Source organism: Geospiza fortis, unplaced genomic scaffold (assembly GCF_000277835.1).
Source record: "Geospiza fortis unplaced genomic scaffold, GeoFor_1.0 scaffold452, whole genome shotgun sequence".
NCBI classification, from domain to species: Eukaryota; Metazoa; Chordata; class Aves; order Passeriformes; family Thraupidae; genus Geospiza; species Geospiza fortis.
The window spans coordinates 2,861,480-2,881,967 of record NW_005054369.1 but is presented as its reverse complement, the minus strand read 5'-3'; the positions used below and the strand labels follow the sequence as shown (position 1 = coordinate 2,881,967).

Here is a 20,488-nt window from a genome sequence, read left to right as displayed (position 1 = left end):
TTAAGGGAGATGGTAAAATTTTGCTTTCCCCTGAGATTTCAGGGTTAAAGTTTTAGTAATGTCATGATTGAGAAACAGGGTTAAAAAAAATGAGAAAAAGCCCAAACCAAACCAAAAGACCCACCCCCACCACAGTATATTCCAATTCTCGTATTTAACCATGTGAAGTTCAAGGGAAAGCAACAGATTCTACACCTGGGATGGAGCAACCCTGGATGTATGCACAGACTGGAATTTTCACACTAGAATTAAGTAATTAAAAAAAAAAAAAGTACAATATAATTCAATAAAAACCCTCTGTGGATATGGGTACAGCACATTCCACATGATAAAAAACAAACAAGCAAAAAAATCCAACCTAAATTAAAAAAAAAAAGATATTATATCAGATCTGAGGTTCGGAGTCATAGGGGTCTTTTCCAGCCTGAACAATTCCAACTCCAACTGCTCTGCTGCAGAACCATCCCAAACTCCTCACACACCACATCTACAAAGGATTTTAAGTCAGGTCTAAAAACTGCACACAAGTTGGATGCCCAGGCAGAATTTTCTGTTTCTGCATTTAAGAAGCCCCCAGTCTTGAAGACAAATTATCTGTAAGAAGTCCTAAAAATTCTGCAAAACAGAAAAAGTCTCCAAACCACATCAACCACAGAGGATGAACCTTAGAAATGAACTTGTAAGACAGCAGCAATTATTCTTAAGCATTCTTAAAACCATAAAAACACATGAGTACCAAACTGTTTACAAGTTTAATGACTTCAGAACCTGCACTTTTCAATACAAATTTAATTTTTTTTAAAAAACTTATTAAAAATTTAGCATAATACTTCTGCTAATACAACTATTTTTTTTAAGAATATTTACAAAACTCCAACAAAAAAAAAAAAACTTAAGCATAGGAAAATTTCAGCAGAAAATAGCTTTAGCTGGCAGTAATATGGCTTCCTGATTGCTGCACTGATCGACAGGAAAAAGGGGAGAAACACTGGTAAACAAAATGGAATTTATGTTTGCAGCTTTGCACAAGCACCCCATGGTTTAGGAACCACCACATATTGGCAAAGCTACTAAAGAAATATCTACTCCCTATCTGTAGACACATTAAGAAATATATTTTGCAAAGCAATCATGTAATTATCAAAAATCTTAGCTTAAAATCAGAGTGTAAAGCAATTCACATTAAAAAAATTCCTGTAACTGGAATTACTGAATTGATTTAAAAACTGGTTCTGGGACTCCTAAGGCTATTTCCTTGTTCTTGTGCTGGATCTTGTCCTCCTCTCCATCCCTCCAGTGGTCTGAGCTGCCCTTGCATCCTCTTCTCCAAGTTTAGTTTTGTTTCTTCTTCCTCTTTGGAGAGACCCATTTTCATCATTCCCTATTTGCACATGGAAAAAAAATGTCAATTTGTATCATCAATCAAACATTTCCCACAAAATTCCATCTTCACCTACATTGTTTTGAAAGGAAACGTCCCCAGTGACAACATTCCAAAGATTACATCTCTGAATTCAACAAACCAGATACCAACCCCACACTTCTGCACATGCAATATCCTTTAAGTTGGATCCCTGAGGGTTCACAGCTATTTCTGAAAGTAGGTTAACATTAATGAGAGCACCAAAACCAATTAGCTGCCATTTTAGCTAAAACTCCTTCCACTGATATGTGAAACTAAAACAGAACCAACACCAAAGTCCTGCAAAAATGAAAACAGAGCAAGTTTTATGGCAGGCAATTCCTTGCTGTGTAGCACTAAAAGAGTTGCTGCCATTTCTACTTCAAGGCACTCATTTGATAATGTTTGCTAATTGGGAGTTGTTAAGTCAGGCTGAAAACTCCAGGGAATATTTCAGGTGGCAGCAGGAGCAGGGCAGTGACTGTCCCCTGCCCTGGGCACTGGGGAGGCAGCTCCAGAGCTGTGCCCAGTCTGGGTCCCTCAGCTCAGGAGGGACATGGAGGGGCTGGAGAGTGAGCAGGGAAGGGAACGGAGCTGGGGAGAGCCCCAGGAGCAGCTGAGGGAGCTGGGATCTTTTCCATCAGCAGCCCCAGAGCTCTGCACACAACTGGTGTATCTGCACAAACTCAGCCAACCTTAGGGAAGAGAAAGCCAAGCCTTGCCTCACCTGATTTTAGCTTTTTGGGTGGCACATCCTCTGCTGGCAGCTGGCACTTCCTCCTGCGAGAGTGGGGGGCTGCCTGTGGAGCAGGGGCACCCTCCTGGCCTTTTCCTGACTGACTCTCTTCAGAAGCAGTGGATGCTCCACTCAAACCCTGAGCTCCCAGAGTGCTGCCACTCCCTGGCAAGTCACTGCTTCTATGGGGAGAAGTAGAAGTAGCCGCCTCTAATGACACCTCCACCTTCCTCCTATTGTTTCTCAACTGCCTTGTTCTTCCTTGGCATGGATTATTTTCTGGAGATGCATCTTCACTTTCTTGAAGAACTCTCTTCTGACCTCTGCCTCTGGGCAGGTTGGGTTTTCCCCTGAGAGAAGTGGAAATTGTTTCTTCGGAAGTGGAAGAAGTTGTTTTCTTCCTGCCCACTCTTGATGGATTCTCTTTTGCAGGTGGAGCTACATCCAAAAGTTTACTTTTTTCCTCAGGAATTCTGTCTTTACCATCTTCTGGCAAACCCTGAAGTGAGGTGGGACTAAGAGCCAGTGAAGTAGTTTCTTGCCTCAAGCTTCCTTTTACAAGCTCCATATTTTCTTGGGAAGAATTGTCCAAATTCTGTTTAGCTGCCCTACTGTTATTTTTCCTCCCACTTTGTTTCGACAGGACCTGGTTTCCCTGAATAGAACTTTTGGTTTCTACCAAGGGGGCAATTTCCTTCCTCCTGCCTCTTCTCAGTTGATTTTCTTTTCCAGATGGATCACAAGTTTCTAAGGGAACATTCTGCTCCTCTTTGGGAGCTTCTTCTCCATCACCTGCAGGCGACCTGCGCTTCCCTCGAAGAGAGATGGAATTGGTTGTGTGTGATGCCAGAGCAGCTTCTTTCCTTCTGCCCCTTCCTGGTGCCTTCTCCTTGGCACAGGACACTGCTTCCAAAGGCACACTTTGTTCTTCCTGAGTACCCTCATCTTTAATCTCTGACAAGTCACATTTTCCCTGGAGAGGAGTTGAACTTCTTGCCTCTGCTGCCGGATCCATCTTTTTCCTTCTGTCCCTTGCTGGTGCATTCACTTTTGCCTGTGAAGTTTTATTACCCAGAGCTGGATTTTCCTCTTCTCTCTGTGCCATCTGTTTAGCATCACCTTGCAGGAGCAGCCCACGTCTCGTTCTGACAGAAGGAGATCTGCTCTGTGAGGCTGCAGCCACCTCGCGTCTCCTGCCGCGCCTCGGTGGATTGTCCTCTGCTGAAGAGGGAGCAGCTTCCAAAGCTGATCCTGGTTCTTGTACAACGGCCTCAGCTTTCCTGTGATCTGCACTTAATGTTTGTTTCTCCATAAAGGCAGGACTAGCTTTTTGTGGGATGGAATCAGGTTGCTTTCTCCTGCCCCTCCTTCCCTGGGAAGGAGGATTTTCAGAATTCTCGCGTTGATTATCTTTGTCAGTCATCCCTTCATCACCCTCAGGTAAACTTTTTCCTTCAATTGCTTTGGAACTGCTTTCTTCAAGCTGAAAATTAACTTTTTTACCTCTTCCTCTTCTAGACACCACTGCATTTTTTTGTGCTGGATTGCCCTGCAGGATTTCAGTTTGCTTTGCTTTAAGTATTCCCCGTTCATTTCTGGTCCTCCTCGGAGTGCCCTGAGCAGGACTGGCACTGTCTGCAGCAGGGACTGATGGGGCACCTGGGCTGGGCTGCTCCTCCCTGCCCTGGGCTGCACTGACACAAACAGAGCCCACAGAATCCTGCAGAGAAGATTCATCCACTTCTGACTTAAATTTGGGAGCAATCGGTTTTAGGCTGTTCACATTTTCAGTAAATTCCTCAGCTTTTTGCTCCAAAGAGTCTTTTTTGCCTCTCCTGTTTCTAGCCCTGCTTGCTTCCGTGTTCTGAGCACTGACTGGCATTTTGTTTGTCTCTGCAGAAGGTGACTCTGCCTTTAATCTTCGAGCTGCCTCTGTTGTATTTTCCTGAGCATTTTCTGTTTCATATCCCCGAGATCCTTTCATCTTATTTTTCACGTGGGATCGTGTTTCAGCATCAGTTTCAGCTGACGTTTCCTCAGTTTTCTGAATGTTTTGTGTATTTTCAAGTGTGACCCCACAAGTGTCTGCTTTTATTTCAGCTGAGTGCTTTCTGTTTCTAGTACTTCTAAGAGACTTAACTCTTCTCTCTGTTGCATTTAGTTCAAGTTTAGTGCCATTTTCAGATTCTTGTGCAGTGACAGCCTCAGGAGCTTTGTCACAAGCCTGTTCCTGTCTTTGTGAAACCTTTGGGGATGGGTCTTTACGAAGCTTTCTGGTTGTTCCATGAAGGTCTCCTGGAGAAGCTGCTTTACCTTGCTCATTCCTTGCTCGTCTTCCTCTTCTTGGTGGAATCACTGGTTCTGTGCTCTCCACTCCTCTGCGCTTCCTCCTCGGTGACAGGAGTACTTCTCCACTGTCCTCCATCCCACTGTCAGCAGCTTTGCTATCAGGATTATTTAAACCTGTTTGCAGCTGACACATTTCACTCTGAATGTTTCCAGCTCCTGTCTTTATGCCTGGATCACCTTCAGTTTCATTGGTGCCACACTCCTGTAAACTCTCTTTGGTATCTGCAGGTGCTTTTTGCAGCACTGAGGAATCTTCAACACAAGACTCCAGGTTTTCATTTGGATGTTTTAACTCCTTCAGCTCTTTCCTTTTACCTCTCCCTGGTCTCTGAGCAGCTCCAGGTGGTTCCACAGATGAAACAACGTCAAGCCCTTCCTGATCAGGGCACTTTGGAACCACCTCTTGTATGCAACGCTTTGTCCTCCTTCCTCTTCCCTTGTTTTCAGGTGTGATCACCCCCATCTCCTCCTGGGTATCAGGACTCTGCAACTCCTTTAAACTCACACCATTTTCACTTGGCTTTGCTGCAGCAGCAGGCACAGCCCTCCTGCCCCTTCTGGGTCTCTGGGCAGGCTGCTCTTCACCAGTTGAGTCCTTCTGTTGGGAATCTTCACCTTGGGAAACTCTTCCTTTTTCTTCTAGAGCAGGGTAAAGAGCACAAACAAAAATGAGACACTCACAGAAGCGTCTTGCTCAAAAAAATCATACAATAAATAAAGAAATATTTAACCAATTCCTAGATTAAAGGCCAGGCTTCTGACTGCAGTTGTTTAATTTATTTGGATAAGTCAAAGGGAAAAATGATCTTAGCTCAGGAAATAGCTGGGCTCACTGAGAGAGGTTTGAACAACATTTGAACTTCATGGTAACACTTAGGATTTTATATATTCATTATTCCTCTAAGCAAAATATTTGTGCTTACCATGCTTATGACTGGAATTAGAACCAGGAGGTGCAATTTCTCCCTGGGAATCCATAACATTTACTGATCTGACCTAAAGGAATAAAAAATAACCAATAAATGCATGTCTGACAGGACAAGAACTTAAGGAGCCAACCAATACCAGATGAATGTACAGCAATGTTTATAAAAATGTTTGTGAAACCCTTTTCTTTACAAATTAAATTAATTAGTCTTATAAATGCACCCATTTATCTGATATAAACCCACAAACATAGCAAATTCAATTCTTGCCATCGAAAGTGAAAGACAACATTGTGGAGAGGTTGAGAAGTGCCTAATGAGTGCTCAAAGGGAATTTGGGATATTGAAGAGAAACTGAGTGTTCTGTAGTGTTTTATTGTAGTTCTAAGTGTTAAATTCAGGGATAACTGAGCATTTTACCTATGGAATGTGGGAATCAAAGTAATTTTTTCAGGAAATGATACTGGCAGTGATGCCAGCACATCTCCACTGAAGATTAAGATTCTTCTCCATAATAAGCAGCATCAGAACAAACCAGGCTGGGCACAGACACCACCAACTCTGACCTACTGATTGGAGAACTTCACTTCTCCTACCTGCAATGGTCAGAGTGGAATGGTGAATGAGATGCTGGGAATGTCACTTTAATATTAACCTTATTATTTTTATATTAAGCCTGTTTTTAATGATCCTTAAGCAACCTGAAAACACTCGTTTGTGACAGGTCCTTTCAAATAAATCCATTTTAACACACACAAATGCAGCTGTCCCTAAAAAATGTTGCAAGATAGAAAGTGTCATACTAGGAAGTCTAAGTTCATTTCAACCACAGGTTTCAAAATCTAAAAACATCCCTTCCAAAAGTTGAAGTATTTTACCTTCATTTCCTCTGGGGTACCAAACATTTCAGTCACTCCAGTGTAGTCCACTTCAGAATCAGAAGATTTCTGCCTGGGTTCTGCCATGAGCCTTTGCAGCCCCACAAAATCCTCAACTGGTTGATATTTCTCTTTAGGAGACTTCATCAATCTCTTAATTCCAAACATGTTTTCCACAGGCTGCACCTTTTCCTTTGGTGTCTGGAAAATGCGGCTGATGCCAACCATGTCTTCCACGGGCTGGGATTTCAGCTTGGGGCTTTTCCTGGCTGAAGTCACACCTGGCACAGCTTTTCCTGCTTCCCTGCTCTCTACTGGAGTCTCCAGCAATCTTTTCGAGGCAACTTCATCTGTGACTGCTTCCAGCTCTTGCTGAGGGGTCCTCATGAGCTGTTTGATGCCTGACAAAGCCTCCACAGGCTCCAACTTCTGCTTTGGGGTTTTCAAGAGGTGCTTGATGTCTGACAGAACCTCTACAGCCTCCAATTTCTGCTTTGGGGTCCTCATGAGATGCTTGATGCCTGACAAAGCCTCTACAGGCTGCAGTTTCTGCTTTGGGGTCTTCAAGAGCTGTTTGATGCCTGAAAGAACCTCTGTAGGCTCCAACTTCTGCTTTGGGGTCTTCAAGAGCTGTTTGATGCCTGACAAAACTTCTACAGCCTCCAACGTCTGCTTTGGGGTTTTCAAGAGGTGCTTGGTGCCTGACAAAACCTCTACAGGTTCCAATTTCTGATCTGGGGTCTTCAAGAGCTGTTTGATGCCTGACATAACCTCTACAGGCTCCAGTTTCTGTTTTGGAGTCTTCAAGAGCTGTTTGATGCCTGACAGAACCTCTACAGGCTCCAACATCTGATTTGGGGTTTTCAAGAGGTGCTTGGTGCCTGACAAAACCTCTACAGGTTCCAACTTCTGATCTGGGGTTTTCAAGAGGTGCTTGGTGCCTGACAAAACCTCTGTAGGCTCCAATTTCTGATCTGGAGTCTTCAAGAGCTGTTTGATGCCTGACAAAACTTCTGTAGGCTCCAATTTCTGCTTTGGGGTCTTCATGAGTCTCTTGATACCTGACAAAACCTCTCCTGGTTCTGACCTTTGCTCAGGGGTCCTTAAAATCTTCCTTTTGCTTGACATGACCTCAACTGGCTCAACTTTCTGCTTTGGAGTCCTCCTTTTACTTCCTGACCTCACCAGAGATGCTGGTTTTGCTGGAGTTACTGCCAAACTATTCACAGTATCTTTGTCCACAGCTTTTCTTTTTTCAGGAGTTTTTGTGGCTATTTCATCAAACACAGATGGAGATGACTCCTCTCTCAGAAGGTGGAATATGCCTGGACTCTCTTGCTTCTGCTCTGAAGCATCTGAATTATTTAACGGTGACACCAGCATCTCTCCTGAAATAAGCAGTAGACTTTATGTCATTTGGAAAATAAATTAAGAAGAGAATCCAAGCATTTTAATTGCTGCATAAAAAAAAATAAAATTCAAATATACCCTTCTAGAAATCAAAATCCAAACACATACATTGAGCATTCAGTGTCTGAATGTCTCATCAGCAGCTTGAAGTTCCATACCAAATAGAATGAATAATAAAATATCCTACTCAGAAACTAACTGGAACTACATTTTCTTTTAATACCTGCTAAATCTCAATGGTTCCTTTCATGGGTTGCTGGATGCTTCACCTCAGTTAAGTCTGCCTAGGCTGAGACTGCTCCTAACCTATAATATACCTAAATCTTTTTTTTTTAAATACCAAACCTACCAGATTCCTCAGGAGTGTGCAAGTCAGAAATGTCCCCTGCAGCCCACGGTGGTGTAACATCAGCATTCTGAGCAGCAGCCAAAGGAAGTGTTCTTCCTCCCTGATTTTTGGGGGTTTGGAACATTTCAGGCACCCCTAGAAATGACATTTAGGGAAATTAGCAGAGGTTTTGACAACAGAACTGCACAGCAGGCAGATGAAGTACAAACTCTGAAATCTCACCTGTGAAACTTTCATCCATGTCCATGTTTAGCTTCAGCTTGGGATTTTTTACCACTTTAGGGACATGTCCAGCTGACCTGACTGTGGTGGAATAAGCTCTACCTACAACTATGGTAGCAGGTGACTCTGCATGACCGGTGCTGAAGTGACCTTTTATTTTCTTCTCTGGAGTCTGCAGAGGGAAAAGGAAAAAAAAACCCAGTTATTAAGCAAAGATTCATGGTGGAAGAGGTGGCCAAGCTCCTCCCATAATTTATCATCAGTCATGGTTAACTGGGAGGTTCCAGAAGGCTGGAGGATGTCCGGTGCCAGTGAGGATTGGAAGGTCCAGCCAGCCTGAGCTTAGGAAAGGCAGGTCCTGATTTTTATGATCAGAGGATGGATTCCAAGATCTTTGAGGTCTTTTCCAACCCTAATAATTCTCTGATTATTCCTGTACAAACCTCCATTTCCCACATGCTGTGGGAGACATCAACTCTCATTTTACATCCTACCAAGAGCTCAGCTTCTCGATCAAAATCCATCCAAGCTGCTTGGTGGTTATGTAAGAAAATAAAACAAAGCAACACAAAAAAGAAAAGGATACCTTTGGTGGGTGGTTTAATCTCTTCAGGGCTCTTCCTTTACGGACAGTTTTTTTAGCAGTCTTTGGCTGTGGTCTTGCAACCCCCAATTTTACCACTTCTGCCCAAGATTTTGCAACTAGAAGAAAAGGAGAAAGAACCAATTTAACTCTCAGCTGTGTAAATGGAAGTTCACAATTATTTCTTTATGATTCCAACACATTTTCTGCAGTCTGGCAGAGGAAAGTGGTTGTTATTATCTGATAACAGCTGAAGTGTTCTCTGAAATATTCTCAGATTGAAAATCCAATTTCAGCTGAAGTTTAAGAAGACTCCCAGTACCCAGTGAGGTTTTCCATATCAAAACAATGAGCTTTACGCAGGGTCAAACACAGCCCAGATCCTACAGCTGAACACTGACCCAGTTCCTTCCTCTCTCTTTTGGAAGGAACTCATTTTTCCCAACAGAAACTTGCCATGAGCTTTTCAGCCTCCTTCATTATAGATGAGCTTTACTCTGGTGAGATTTAACAACAGAAGAGAAATTGTTTCTAAGTGAAGTTTCTTTCACCATCTTCCTGAGAAATTTCAGTTATTTATCCTGAATTTAGATCTACACAGACTTCCCATAATTTTTCTTGTATCACTTTCTCCTTGTGACACACTCCCAAAATTCCCAAAGCAAGGTTACCCTCATCACAGCATCATTCTGTACACAGCAGTGGGAGCAGGGAATTACAGCTGTGGAATAAATGAAGCTGGAAGTTGTAGGACACCTGCCTTGTTTACTTCAGGAAAAGAAAAGCTATCAGAACAAAGGAGCATATAAAAGAAATGACTTTTTAAAACAGAGATGAAAAGGGGAATGCTGTTCCTTTTCCACTCAAGAAAAAGATGCTGTTATTCTCTTGTCAGAATTGCTATGTCAGTCTGTAAATAAAAAGAACTTTGAAAAGTTGACATTGCCAGGGTGTGCAGGATACAGAGGAAAATGCCAAGCATCCAGGAAATTACCTGAAAAAGCTCTGGAAACAGTTTTACTTGGGATCTGAAATTTTTAAGAGCTGTGATGTTCTTTTCACATTAGAGAAGGAATTGATGCAGTGATATTTAAAAGCACATTACAGAGGTGGTGAGAAATGGAGTGCCGCTGGTATTTGTCAAGAGCTCTGCTGCCATTAAAATGGACAGAACAATAAAGTAATAAAAATTCCTGGGTGAATGGGGAATTGGACTTTGTCAAACTGATTTAACTGATGAAAACAGGTGACAAATACACCCTACTTCAAAGTTTATTCAAAAGTCAAAACTTGAAGAACCAGAACTCCCCCATTACAGTTTCCAATGCTGTCAAAACTATTTCAAATCAGTGCTCAACACTGGGAATTCTGAGGATTTGAAAGTAACACCCAGTTGTGATCCTATTTTTTATTTCTATCACTTAAGTACCACTTTGAGTAGTTAAATACAGCCCAGTTCCTGGACAAACTATGTGAGCCTTGTATAAAAATAAGGCACAAAATAACCAAAGTGAAGCTGCATTGCTATAAAAGGTTAAGTTTTTCAAAACAAAAGTGATGTGATAAACATGGTTTAGTTTTAACACTGCTTGAACTTGACAGATTTTAAAGATCATGACTGTAGCCTTGCAAAGAGAATGTTAATTTTACCACTTAAAAAGTTCTGAACATTAATTTTTGTCTTTAAATGACTTTATAGACGTTTAATAAATTTGCTTTATGAATGAGAAAATGCAACAGTTCCATAAGGCCAGCAGATTTCAGAAGATTCACCAATTACCTGGTGGCCTCTGCACAACAAAACAAGCCTTCTCCAGCGTGGTTCCTGTATTTTAAAGCATGAAAGTGAGTATTAAAAATTAACTATTGAAACCAACCTAGTAAATTGGCACTGGAGGCACCACTTCTCCTCTTGGCACTGAGAACAGCCACAGCCCCACCTCTGCTCCTCGTGGCAGAGCCCTTCAAGCGCAGCTGGGCACCTCTGGCTGACCGGGCAGGTGTCCCTGCCACCGAGGCTTTGGCATCTTGGGCAGCAGCAGGAGATTTTGGGGTTTTCCCTTGGGCATCACTCTTCCCCTCTGGATCCACATCTTCTGTGCCAGCATCCTTCTCCTCTGCAATTGGGAATGGAGTGGGGGGCTGGGAGATGGAGAAACGCCCTCTCCTGAAGGGGGCTGGAGAGCCTGCAGGGATTCTGGGTGTTGAGACAGGGGATGAGGCACCTGGGGGCTGCTGGGCTGGGCAATTTTTGGGTGACTTTTTCTCTTCCTAGGGAAAAAAAAAAAATTAGTAAATGGAGGATTTTTCTTCTTTTTAATGAAGTGATCAGTCCAGGCAAACCCTGCCTGAGACTTGGATTTTACTTTTTCAGGAAAAATAAATGATTCCTAAACTGTTCATGAAGTCTGGGTTAAGTTTGGCAGGAGGGTTTACCTTACTTTTGATCCTCACCCTTTCCAATCCTTACCCTTCATCCATCCCCAGCCAATTAAATATTTTAATGTCCATTTTAGCTTCAGATTAATTGATTTTAAACATGTAGCCTGATTTTTCCTTGTGTATTTTACCCATCCAGTAAGTAGCAGAGTGACCTTACCAATGAACTTGGCTGTACTTTCACTTTATAATAAACCTGTTTAGCTGATGATTCTTTGAGCATCTCCAAACACTCATGAGTGACACCAGCATGCATCACACAAGGATTACTACTAATTTTGAGTTAATAAATACATATATAATAGAATTTCTAAATTCTGGTCACAGTAATGGACTCAGCAACTTGATTACTCTGAATATTTACCTGATCTATCAAGTGCTTCAAGTCCTGAGCCTTTTTGAGCACAGCCCGAGGAGAGTTTCCATGGGGTAAGCTCCTCCTGGCAGGGAGGGCTCCTCTTTTCAGGGGAGAGTTGGGAGGCAAACTTTTATCAAAGAGTTCTGGGCTCAGATGACCACCAAAGGACACTCTCTTCCTTTTGCCCAAAGTCTGAGGGAGGGTTTCACCACTTTTCCTCTTCTGAGAGATTCTTTTTGTCTTGCCTGAAAAGAACAATTGAACAATTAGATATCCAAGAATCCAAGGCAGCACTTGAACCTTTCCTTGTGCATTTCAAAGCTGGAAACAAAACCCAGAGAAACTTACCTTAAAGGAAAATAGAATAAATCCAGGATATTTTATACATATTGTGTATTGTTAAGTATGATATGTATTTTACAACTGGTATCAGTAATTGGTTGTAATTTACAATCAGTATCAGTAATTGGTCCACGATAAGTATTTTACAATTAGTGTCAGTAATTGGTTCCACATTTTACCCAAGTAGGAGAATTCTTAGGAAAGTGCTACAGAATTTCTCTCACACAAAAAACAAGGCAGGGAATCCAATGTATTTACCTGAGTCTTCTCCATGCAAAAGGCCCAAAGTTTTGGTTTCTGAGCCAGGCTCAGTGTCTCCCAGCTCAGCAGCACTTCCAGGAGATCTCCTGCCTGATGGTCTCCGAGGTCTTGCAGCACTGGTATCTTCCAAATCCTGGTTTTGGTGACACCTGTCCATGGCCAGCTCTGCTGGAGCTCCACTGGCTTTTCTGCCTGAATTGTTCTGTTCCTGAGCAGTGTTTGTCTCCAGGGCTGTTTCAGCCAGAACTCCAGAGCTCCTTTGCCTCCCCCTTTTCCTTCCTGGTGTCTGACCAGCAGGAGATGCCAACATCCCTTCTGCAGCCAATGCCTCTGAATGGGCACTTTTGTCCAAGAATTCTTTACTTTCCCTGCTGCTTCTTCTGGGACTCTTGGAATCAGAGAGAGAGGCAGGGGTTTCACAATGTCCCACCTTCGAGTTATCCAGGTTTTCCTGATCCCAGATTTCTTTCAGCACCTCTTGGGCAGGTTCTCCTGGAGTTTGTTGTTTGCTGTTTCGTCTTTGCTTTAAGCTTTTCTCTTCTGGCAAAGGCAGTTGTGTGCTCTCAATTCTGCACACCGGATCTTCCCTTGGAGCTCCAGCTGGGATCTCTGGAAGTGACTTCAGTGTCAGTGACCGATGCCGCGGGGTCCTTGGAGTGCCAGGATTCCCAGGGTTCATTCCAGAGCTTTCTCTGGGTGACACGAGAAGAGAGCGAGGACTCTTCCTCCTGGGCGTTGGTGTGCTCAGCACACACGGACCTCCTGCAGCAGCACTGCACTCTGTCCTTTGAACTGGACACTCAAACCTTTCTATGGAGCACTGCTCCAGCAACACCAGGGAGCTCCTGTGGTTCTCCTTGCTGGGTATGGGTGTAACTGCAGCACCTCTGGATCTGCCTGGTGTCCTTAATCCCTTGGGATCCTGCAATGGACTCTGACTGCTATTTCCTGACACCTCCTCTGAAATGGGAGCTCGAGGACTCCTGGTAAAGCTCCTCCTGGGAGTTCTCCCCCCAGCTGGCAGCTGCTTAACCCCTGGGCTGTTTGCCTCTTCTCTTCTCACAATTATACATTTTTCAGTATTTTCCATCCTGCCCGATTCCTTTCTTTTAGCCAGGCTGCCCAGATCAAAACCACAACTCTGGGATGAAATGGGAGCACTTGGTTCTGGCAGAACACTCCCAGGGTCTCCTTCTGCAGCTTGCTGTGAGGAACTTCTCCTGTGCAGAGGTTTTTCCACTTTCAGCTCATTTTTCACACTTTGATAGAGTTTACTAAAGGGAGACATTTCATTTTGCTTTTTAAGAACATGATGTATTCTCTGTGAAGATTTGGGTGTTTGGAGTTTGACAGGGAAAGCATCAGGAAGATTTTTCTCTGGAGTTTGTTTCTTTTCATTGGCATTTTTTTCTTCACACTCAGCATTATCTACAAAGAAAGCAAAGCAAAACAAAAATACAGACATAGAGTTACTTTAAAACTGCAGAACTACAAATAAAAGTTCCACAAATACAGACTAAAAATTCCTTATTTTCCCTCCCAAGGGGGAAGATCCAGGTCAGCAAAGATCTTCCTGGTCAACCAGGATCTACTGAAATGGGACACCTGGAAGCAGCTGGGGCTTTTTGCATTGGGACAAAAATCCATCAGAAATGATAATAAAATGTCTTCTCTGAAAATCAGGATTATTTAAAACAAGAAGGATGGGAAGGTGAAGTCCTGGCATTTAAGCAGTCCATGGGTTATAATTACCCAGAATTAGCAGCTCTGGATTTTTCTGCTTATACAGGAAACAGTTCCTGTAAACATTTCAATATATACCATGTACCTTCAAAATTATACTTTTTCAATTTTTCACTAGGAAAGAATGCATGAGATAATGCCATATTTGCTAAAAAAAAAAAGTGTAGCTGTAGGTCAGCAGAACAGTTCAAGTTAAATCTTAATGTCTAAGGTGAATTCACAACATTTAAACATGATGAGATAATCACTGACACAGCAAGGTGCACTCAGATTGAAAAGTCTTAAAATGCCTTTTCACCCCTCTTTTAACTTTCATTCTAATACCAACAATAAATGCAGTTAAGGGGGTAAAAGCAAACAAAGTCCTCATAAAACAGGTACCAACCTGAAGCATCAAGACTTTTAGGTCCTGGAGGTTGTTTGTGTAATAATTCCACTTCTGCCACCTGCTGAACATGAAGAACCTGTAAATTTGTACAACATTACAGCAGAGCAGCAAATATTTTATACTCCAGCTTTCAGTTCTACATTGAAAAAACCTATTTATAAGAGAATATGCACTGTCCCTAAACAAGCTTTAAAGTATTCAAATTGAATCCTTGAACTTTTCAATATTTAACATTGGCCAATACATCTGAGGCCCTAGAGGGGAGACGTTTATCTTGTTTCACCACTTAAATATGAGCTGTTAAAGCAGCTGTAAAATAAGAATAAAAACACTTGAACCTCCCCTTCTTACCAAAGCCAGTGGAAGATTTATAGCTCTGTCTTAGTAACATCATGAATTATTAATTATCTATTATCAAACAGTGACAAATTTTTGACTAAAATTTACTAGATTTTTCAAAGAATTTATCAGAAAGAGTTGATTTGTATTTTAAGACAGAAGGACAGTTTAGGGCTGAAAATTTACTTTTAATAAGAAAATAGGGCAAGGAAATATAAAATTATGTCACTACTACCAATTGATTTGTAAAGAAAAAACCTACAGCCACAAAGTTACCTGCAGAGTTTCATCTTTTGGAGACCTGGAACGCTTCCTTTTCGGTGTTGATTGCAGAGGATATTCAAACCTGAAAAAATATTTTAAAATACCATGTTTTGTCAAATAGTTGATGACTCAATTCTGATTATTAAGAGGAATGACCTAGGAATAGTTGCCCCCTCCCAACAGTGCATACATCTCCATTTGAAAGGCTTTAGGAACCTAAAACCACTTTAAATTTCCCCCTAAAACAAAATAAGAATGATGTCTCTAAACAATTCTATCTTTACTGATTTAGGTTCATGCAGTATAAGCGATAAAAAGATAACTTTGACAATCCTGCCTTCTGATGAAGTCCTGTAAGATTTTATAGAGAAATATGAACTAAATTTCATCATTTCCACTCTAGAATCAAATCATTGAAGAGGCTGGCACCCACCTGAAAGAACGATCGATAATGGTTAACACATCTCCGTGCTTCAGGGGCACAGGCTGCTCAAAGCAAGCCCCGTTCAGCTGCGTGGGGTTCACTGAGCTCAAATTGGTCAGGACTGCCTAAAAACCAAATAAAACCATGAGTGACCTGCAGGGATGCAGCAGGGCAATGCATGTTTCAGTACAACAGCAGCTGCTCACCTCCTTGTTCTCGTTGATCTCGATTCTGCAGTGCTCGTTGGACACCCAGGGCAGCCGCATGCGGATGTCACATTCTGATTTCCTGGGGGAAGCACAGGTTCAGTTCCACACAAAACATTGGCAGAATTAGGGCATTTCCCAACATTTTAGTTGTCTCTAATTTAAAGAAAATTAACTATCAAAGTCTTTTTGAACTGGTACAAAATAGCAGCTCACACTCCTCCAGCATCAGAGAGCTGAGATCAGAAAAACAGGGAAACACCCAAACTGAAAAAAGCAGATCACAACAAGCTGAGACACAACTACAGCTGGTGCTATGGGATTAACTTACCCCAGAGTTTCCTGAAACTTGTGGAATATTTTTAGACAAAATGAGCCATTAAAGTCATTCTCAGGCTTACATTTCTAACCTGAGACTGCCAGCAGGTAACTGGGCCTTGGTCTCACTTACAGAAAAATTTCTACGTTCTTAAAAGTTATTAGTGATTAAAACATGCTTATAAATGTGTAGACTTTTCCTTTCTGTCCTCTCCTTAAACTAATCTCTAATGCTTTTGACTTGCTGTTGGTCTTATCACTTATCCCCTTTAATCCCTTCCCCTGATTTACTGTGGCCAGAAATACAAAATCAGTCAATCAATCAATCAGAGCAGTTCTGGCAAGGAAAGGGCAAAAAGCAGTAATAAAATAAAGTTCAACTTTCTACTCTTACATTAACCCTAGTCCAGTATCACCTTCCCTCCTCTGTACACCATTCCTAAATACACAATATTTTTGTAAATAAGCATTAAAATACACGATCTGCAGGGAAACACTCATTATTTCAATGTATGCAAGCAAATTCTCACCTTCCAAATAAACAAGAAGTTGAGGTGAGAGGAAAAACAATTCCATCAGTCCCATTCCTTTTAATGACAACGATTGTTCCATAGCGTGGCATCTTTGAACGTAAGGAACCTTACCTATAAAAAAACCACCCAGATTACTGATCCTAATTATGATTTACATGTTTATGAGAGTAAATTGATGCAAATTTCTATGCTTTATTTTGTACCAGAGATGAGATATTTTCCAATGGACAGCAGAAGAATCTCAGTGCTGTTTATACGTGTTTCTCTGTCTAAAAATTCGGAATATGTTTATATAAATTGTCAGACTAATGTTGGTATTCAGGTGATTTTTGCTACCCATCAGAACCTTGGAAAGCTTCAGGAGCAACACAGATTTCGTCCCATAAGCAACTTAATAACTCACTCCTCTTCACCTAAATCTAAATCTTTCAATCTGTTACCCAAATGGAAATTCTCAGATTTGAGTTTAGAACAGAGACCAGGTGATTATAGTTATATCCTCCTGGAAAAGGAGGGGAGAGCGGCAGCAGCTCCAGGAGCAGCTGGGAAGGGGCGGGAACTGGGGCAGCCCCCGAGCTCTGTCGCGATCGTGCCCAGACCACGACAGAAGGAGGAACAGCACTGAACCGGCACAAAAACCCCAAACCCACAGCGCAAGAAAACGCCCTTTCGTATATTTTCATATAATTCATTATTTAATGTATAAGTACTATCACCACAAGCGAGCCTCAAAGAAGCATCTTTGTTAACACTCTATTTGAAAGCAGCAAGGTAAAACAAGGCAATTAAATGCAGTTAAGAGAGGCTCTCATTTAATTTTTGGGTGGGTTTCATGCGCTAAAACACTTGTTGATAACAAGACACAGCTTGGAGGGGAAGCCGGCGGTGCCTCAGGCTTTAGGGCACGCAAACACTCGGGCTCTGCACCGGGAGCGCCCTGCCCACGGCAGCCACCAGCTCCCACAGGCCAAACGTACATGAACTTCTAACCTGTACCTCTGACCACAGCTGAATCTGAACCTGTATCTGTGCGTGAACCCGTACACAAACCTGTGCTTGTTCCTGCGCCTGTGTCTATACCTGTACATGAATCTGTCCCTGAACCTGTGCTGTACCTGTGCCTGAGTCTGCACATGAACCTGTCCCTACACCTGTACCTGGATCTGTACCCAAAAAAATACCTGTGCTCACACCTGTATCTGTACCTGAACCTTTATTTATATTTGTATCTGAACCTGTACCTGAACCTAAATCTGTACCTGAACCTAAACCTGTTCCCAAACCTGAACCTGTTGAGGCTCATCAAGCCCCTCTCTGAGGGAGGGAGACTTGCAAGGAGCTCAGTGGTCCTAAATTTTCACTTCCCCAAATCAACAAAACACACCCAGATTCGCTTTATATCAATTCAGCTTCATTTGGGCTTTATAAAGTGATTTCAGCATCTGTATTTGATCAGATTAAAATAGTACTAGCCACAAAAATACTATTAATCACAAAGGTAAGGGAGAGAAAAATAAAGGGAGCAAGTGAGCAGCAGTAAAAGTTAAATTTGTATTTTAAGTTCATTTTAATCAGCAAATTAGTTACCTTCATTTAGATATAAAGCTGGTCCCCATCTCTGCTCCTGAACAGGAATTCATTACTCGGGCGCGGACCTGAGGATCTGTGAGGCCAAGAATCAACTTGTGTTTGTACCTGCGCCTGCATCTGTACCTGTGCCTGGATCCATACCTGTGCCCCGATCTATATCTGTGCTTGTACCTGCGCCTGGATCTGTATCTGTGCCCCAACCTGAACATTTCCCTGAACATGTACCGGTGACCAAGTCTGTGCTTGTACCTCTGCTTGTATCCGTACATGAACTTCTAACCTGTACCTCTGACCACAGCTGAATCTGAACCTGTATCTGTGCGTGAACCCGTACACAAACCTGTGCTTGTTCCTGCGCCTGTGTCTATACCTGTACATGAATCTGTCCCTGAACCTGTGCTGTACCTGTGCCTGAGTCTGCACATGAACCTGTCCCTACACCTGTACCTGGATCTGTACCCAAAAAAATACCTGTGCTCACACCTGTATCTGTACCTGAACCTTTATTTATATTTGTATCTGAACCTGTACCTGAACCTAAATCTGTACCTGAACCTAAACCTGTTCCCAAACCTGAACCTGTTGAGGCTCATCAAGCCCCTCTCTGAGGGAGGGAGACTTGCAAGGAGCTCAGTGGTCCTAAATTTTCACTTCCCCAAATCAACAAAACACACCCAGATTCGCTTTATATCAATTCAGCTTCATTTGGGCTTTATAAAGTGATTTCAGCATCTGTATTTGATCAGATTAAAATAGTACTAGCCACAAAAATACTATTAATCACAAAGGTAAGGGAGAGAAAAATAAAGGGAGCAAGTGAGCAGCAGTAAAAGTTAAATTTGTATTTTAAGTTCATTTTAATCAGCAAATTAGTTACCTTCATTTAGATATAAAGCTGGTCCCCATCTCTGCTCCTGAACAGGAATTCATTACTGAAACTGGAATTTGAGGATCTGTGAGGCCAAGAATCAACGTGAACACTGTGTTGTTCTGTGATTGAAGACAGAAGAAAAAAATAACAATATTAACAACAACAACAATGCATTATTGAGATCTGAAAGGTGACCTTCATTCCAAGTTTGATGCTTGGGAAGGGGATACAGGACAAGGTCATCCAGCCTTTTGTGCTTCAGGGGATAAAATTCTACTATTCAGATCTTTTACAAAGCAGAACTTTTGATTTTACTCCTATTTTATTATCTACCTTGCCTCAAAGACTATTTTATGTGCTGTGATGACTTTAGATGTGATACAGTCAGATGTAAGCAGCTTTTTAAATGTTATTTTTTTTCAAATAAATGACTTTGAAGTCTATTTCATAAATTTTGGTGGGCCTTTAATTTAGCTCAGATTATGATGATGATGATGATGATTACTATTATTATTATTAACAATATTTTACTATATCTGTGTGCTACTGGACAATCTTTAATTTAGACATAAACCATACCAAAATCAGGATTCTATCTGGTTTCTAATTGGGTATCATTGCTAATTAACAGGTATTAAAAAATCCTTCCTGGGGGTCCTGAATGATGTATCTAAAAACAATTTCTAGCAGCAAAACTCTTAGAAATTGAATGTATTGCAGTGTCTGCCAGCCCACATGTGATCAAACAGCACAAATAAATAAACACACCTGCACTGTGGCAATAATTGTATTTTCTGCCATGATTTACAGTGGTGCCACAGCTTTTGTGATGTGCAGTATTTAGAGGAAAACACAAATTATGACAAAGGTTTTCAATGTCTCCAAGAGCAGCAGTGCTCTCTGAAGCAGCATCTGTACAAATATTTACCAAAGTAGATTTACAGGAGGGAAAAAAAAAATAAAAGACATTTTCTCCAAGGTTTAAATTTGCTGGTAGGTTAATTTAGAAACATTTAATTTAGATAAATACACCTGAATCCAGCATGAAGTAAAACTGTCAAGTGTCAAAAATGAGGAGAAAAATAAAGTCAGTGCTTGAAACTCCTTGACAGAGAATTAAAAAATCAGCATTTTAATTTCTCACATCGGGATCCTCATACAGAGTTATTTATTCAAGTGTTGAACAGGTGGTGTGGGAGCACTGAATGAAGCTCATTTATAGATTTGTGCTATCTGTGGTTTTTACTTTAAAAAGCTCAAATTCTGGTGAAAGCTTTGCCTAAATTAGGGCTTTTGCAGGGTATAAAGTAAATAAATATTCAGGCTACTCACACTGTGTAAAGCCAAGTCCAAGGATGAGAAGTCGTACGATTACCCTGAAATTTTAAAGTTTTGCAGCAAATCTCTCCAAGTCATAATTAATTTCACTGACACATTATTGCACCCCGGATTTTTGGAGTGCTGCTATTCACACACAGAACCTGATTTTGACAGGTCCTGCCCTGCCCACCCTCCCAGGGAACAATTCCTTCCCAATTTCCCATTTATCTCTGGCAC

General features: G+C 41.7%; 1 protein-coding gene across 5 annotated transcripts; it reads right to left on the bottom strand.

The window, feature by feature from the left end:
• Window positions 1–733: 733 nt before the first annotated feature.
• Window positions 734–16,577, bottom strand: MKI67 (marker of proliferation Ki-67). 5 transcript variants are annotated; one of them, XM_031059862.1, is made up of 15 exons: window positions 16,468–16,577; window positions 15,620–15,701; window positions 15,423–15,538; window positions 15,002–15,071; window positions 14,384–14,462; window positions 12,253–13,683; window positions 11,659–11,897; window positions 10,733–11,126; window positions 8,859–8,974; window positions 8,273–8,444; window positions 8,051–8,185; window positions 6,292–7,679; window positions 5,411–5,483; window positions 2,130–5,126; window positions 734–1,381 (listed from the first exon to the last, which is right to left on the bottom strand). In XM_031059862.1, the coding sequence occupies exons 1-15, from the start codon at window positions 16,557–16,559 to the stop codon at window positions 1,248–1,250; spliced, it is 7,518 nt and encodes a 2,505-aa protein (XP_030915722.1). In that variant the 5' UTR covers window positions 16,560–16,577; the 3' UTR covers window positions 734–1,247. The 5 variants fall into 5 exon arrangements, with proteins under 5 accessions (XP_030915722.1, XP_030915723.1, XP_030915725.1 ...); XM_031059863.1 differs by having other exon boundaries at window positions 2,130–5,123; XM_031059865.1 differs by having other exon boundaries at window positions 14,384–14,447.
• Window positions 16,578–20,488: the final 3,911 nt, after the last annotated feature.

Excerpts from the sequence above, each read along its gene's own strand:
- MKI67 (XM_031059862.1), bottom strand. The coding sequence starts at position 16,559 with ATGCCACGCTATGGAACAATCGTTGTCATTAAAAGGAATGGGACTGAT. Across the intron at positions 8,445-8,858 it reads GATTAAACCACCCACCAAAG|ACTCCAGAGAAGAAAATAAA; the intron begins GTATCCTTTTCT and ends TTCCCTCTGCAG. Across the intron at positions 7,680-8,050 it reads GCACACTCCTGAGGAATCTG|GAGAGATGCTGGTGTCACCG; the intron begins GTAGGTTTGGTA and ends TGCTTATTTCAG.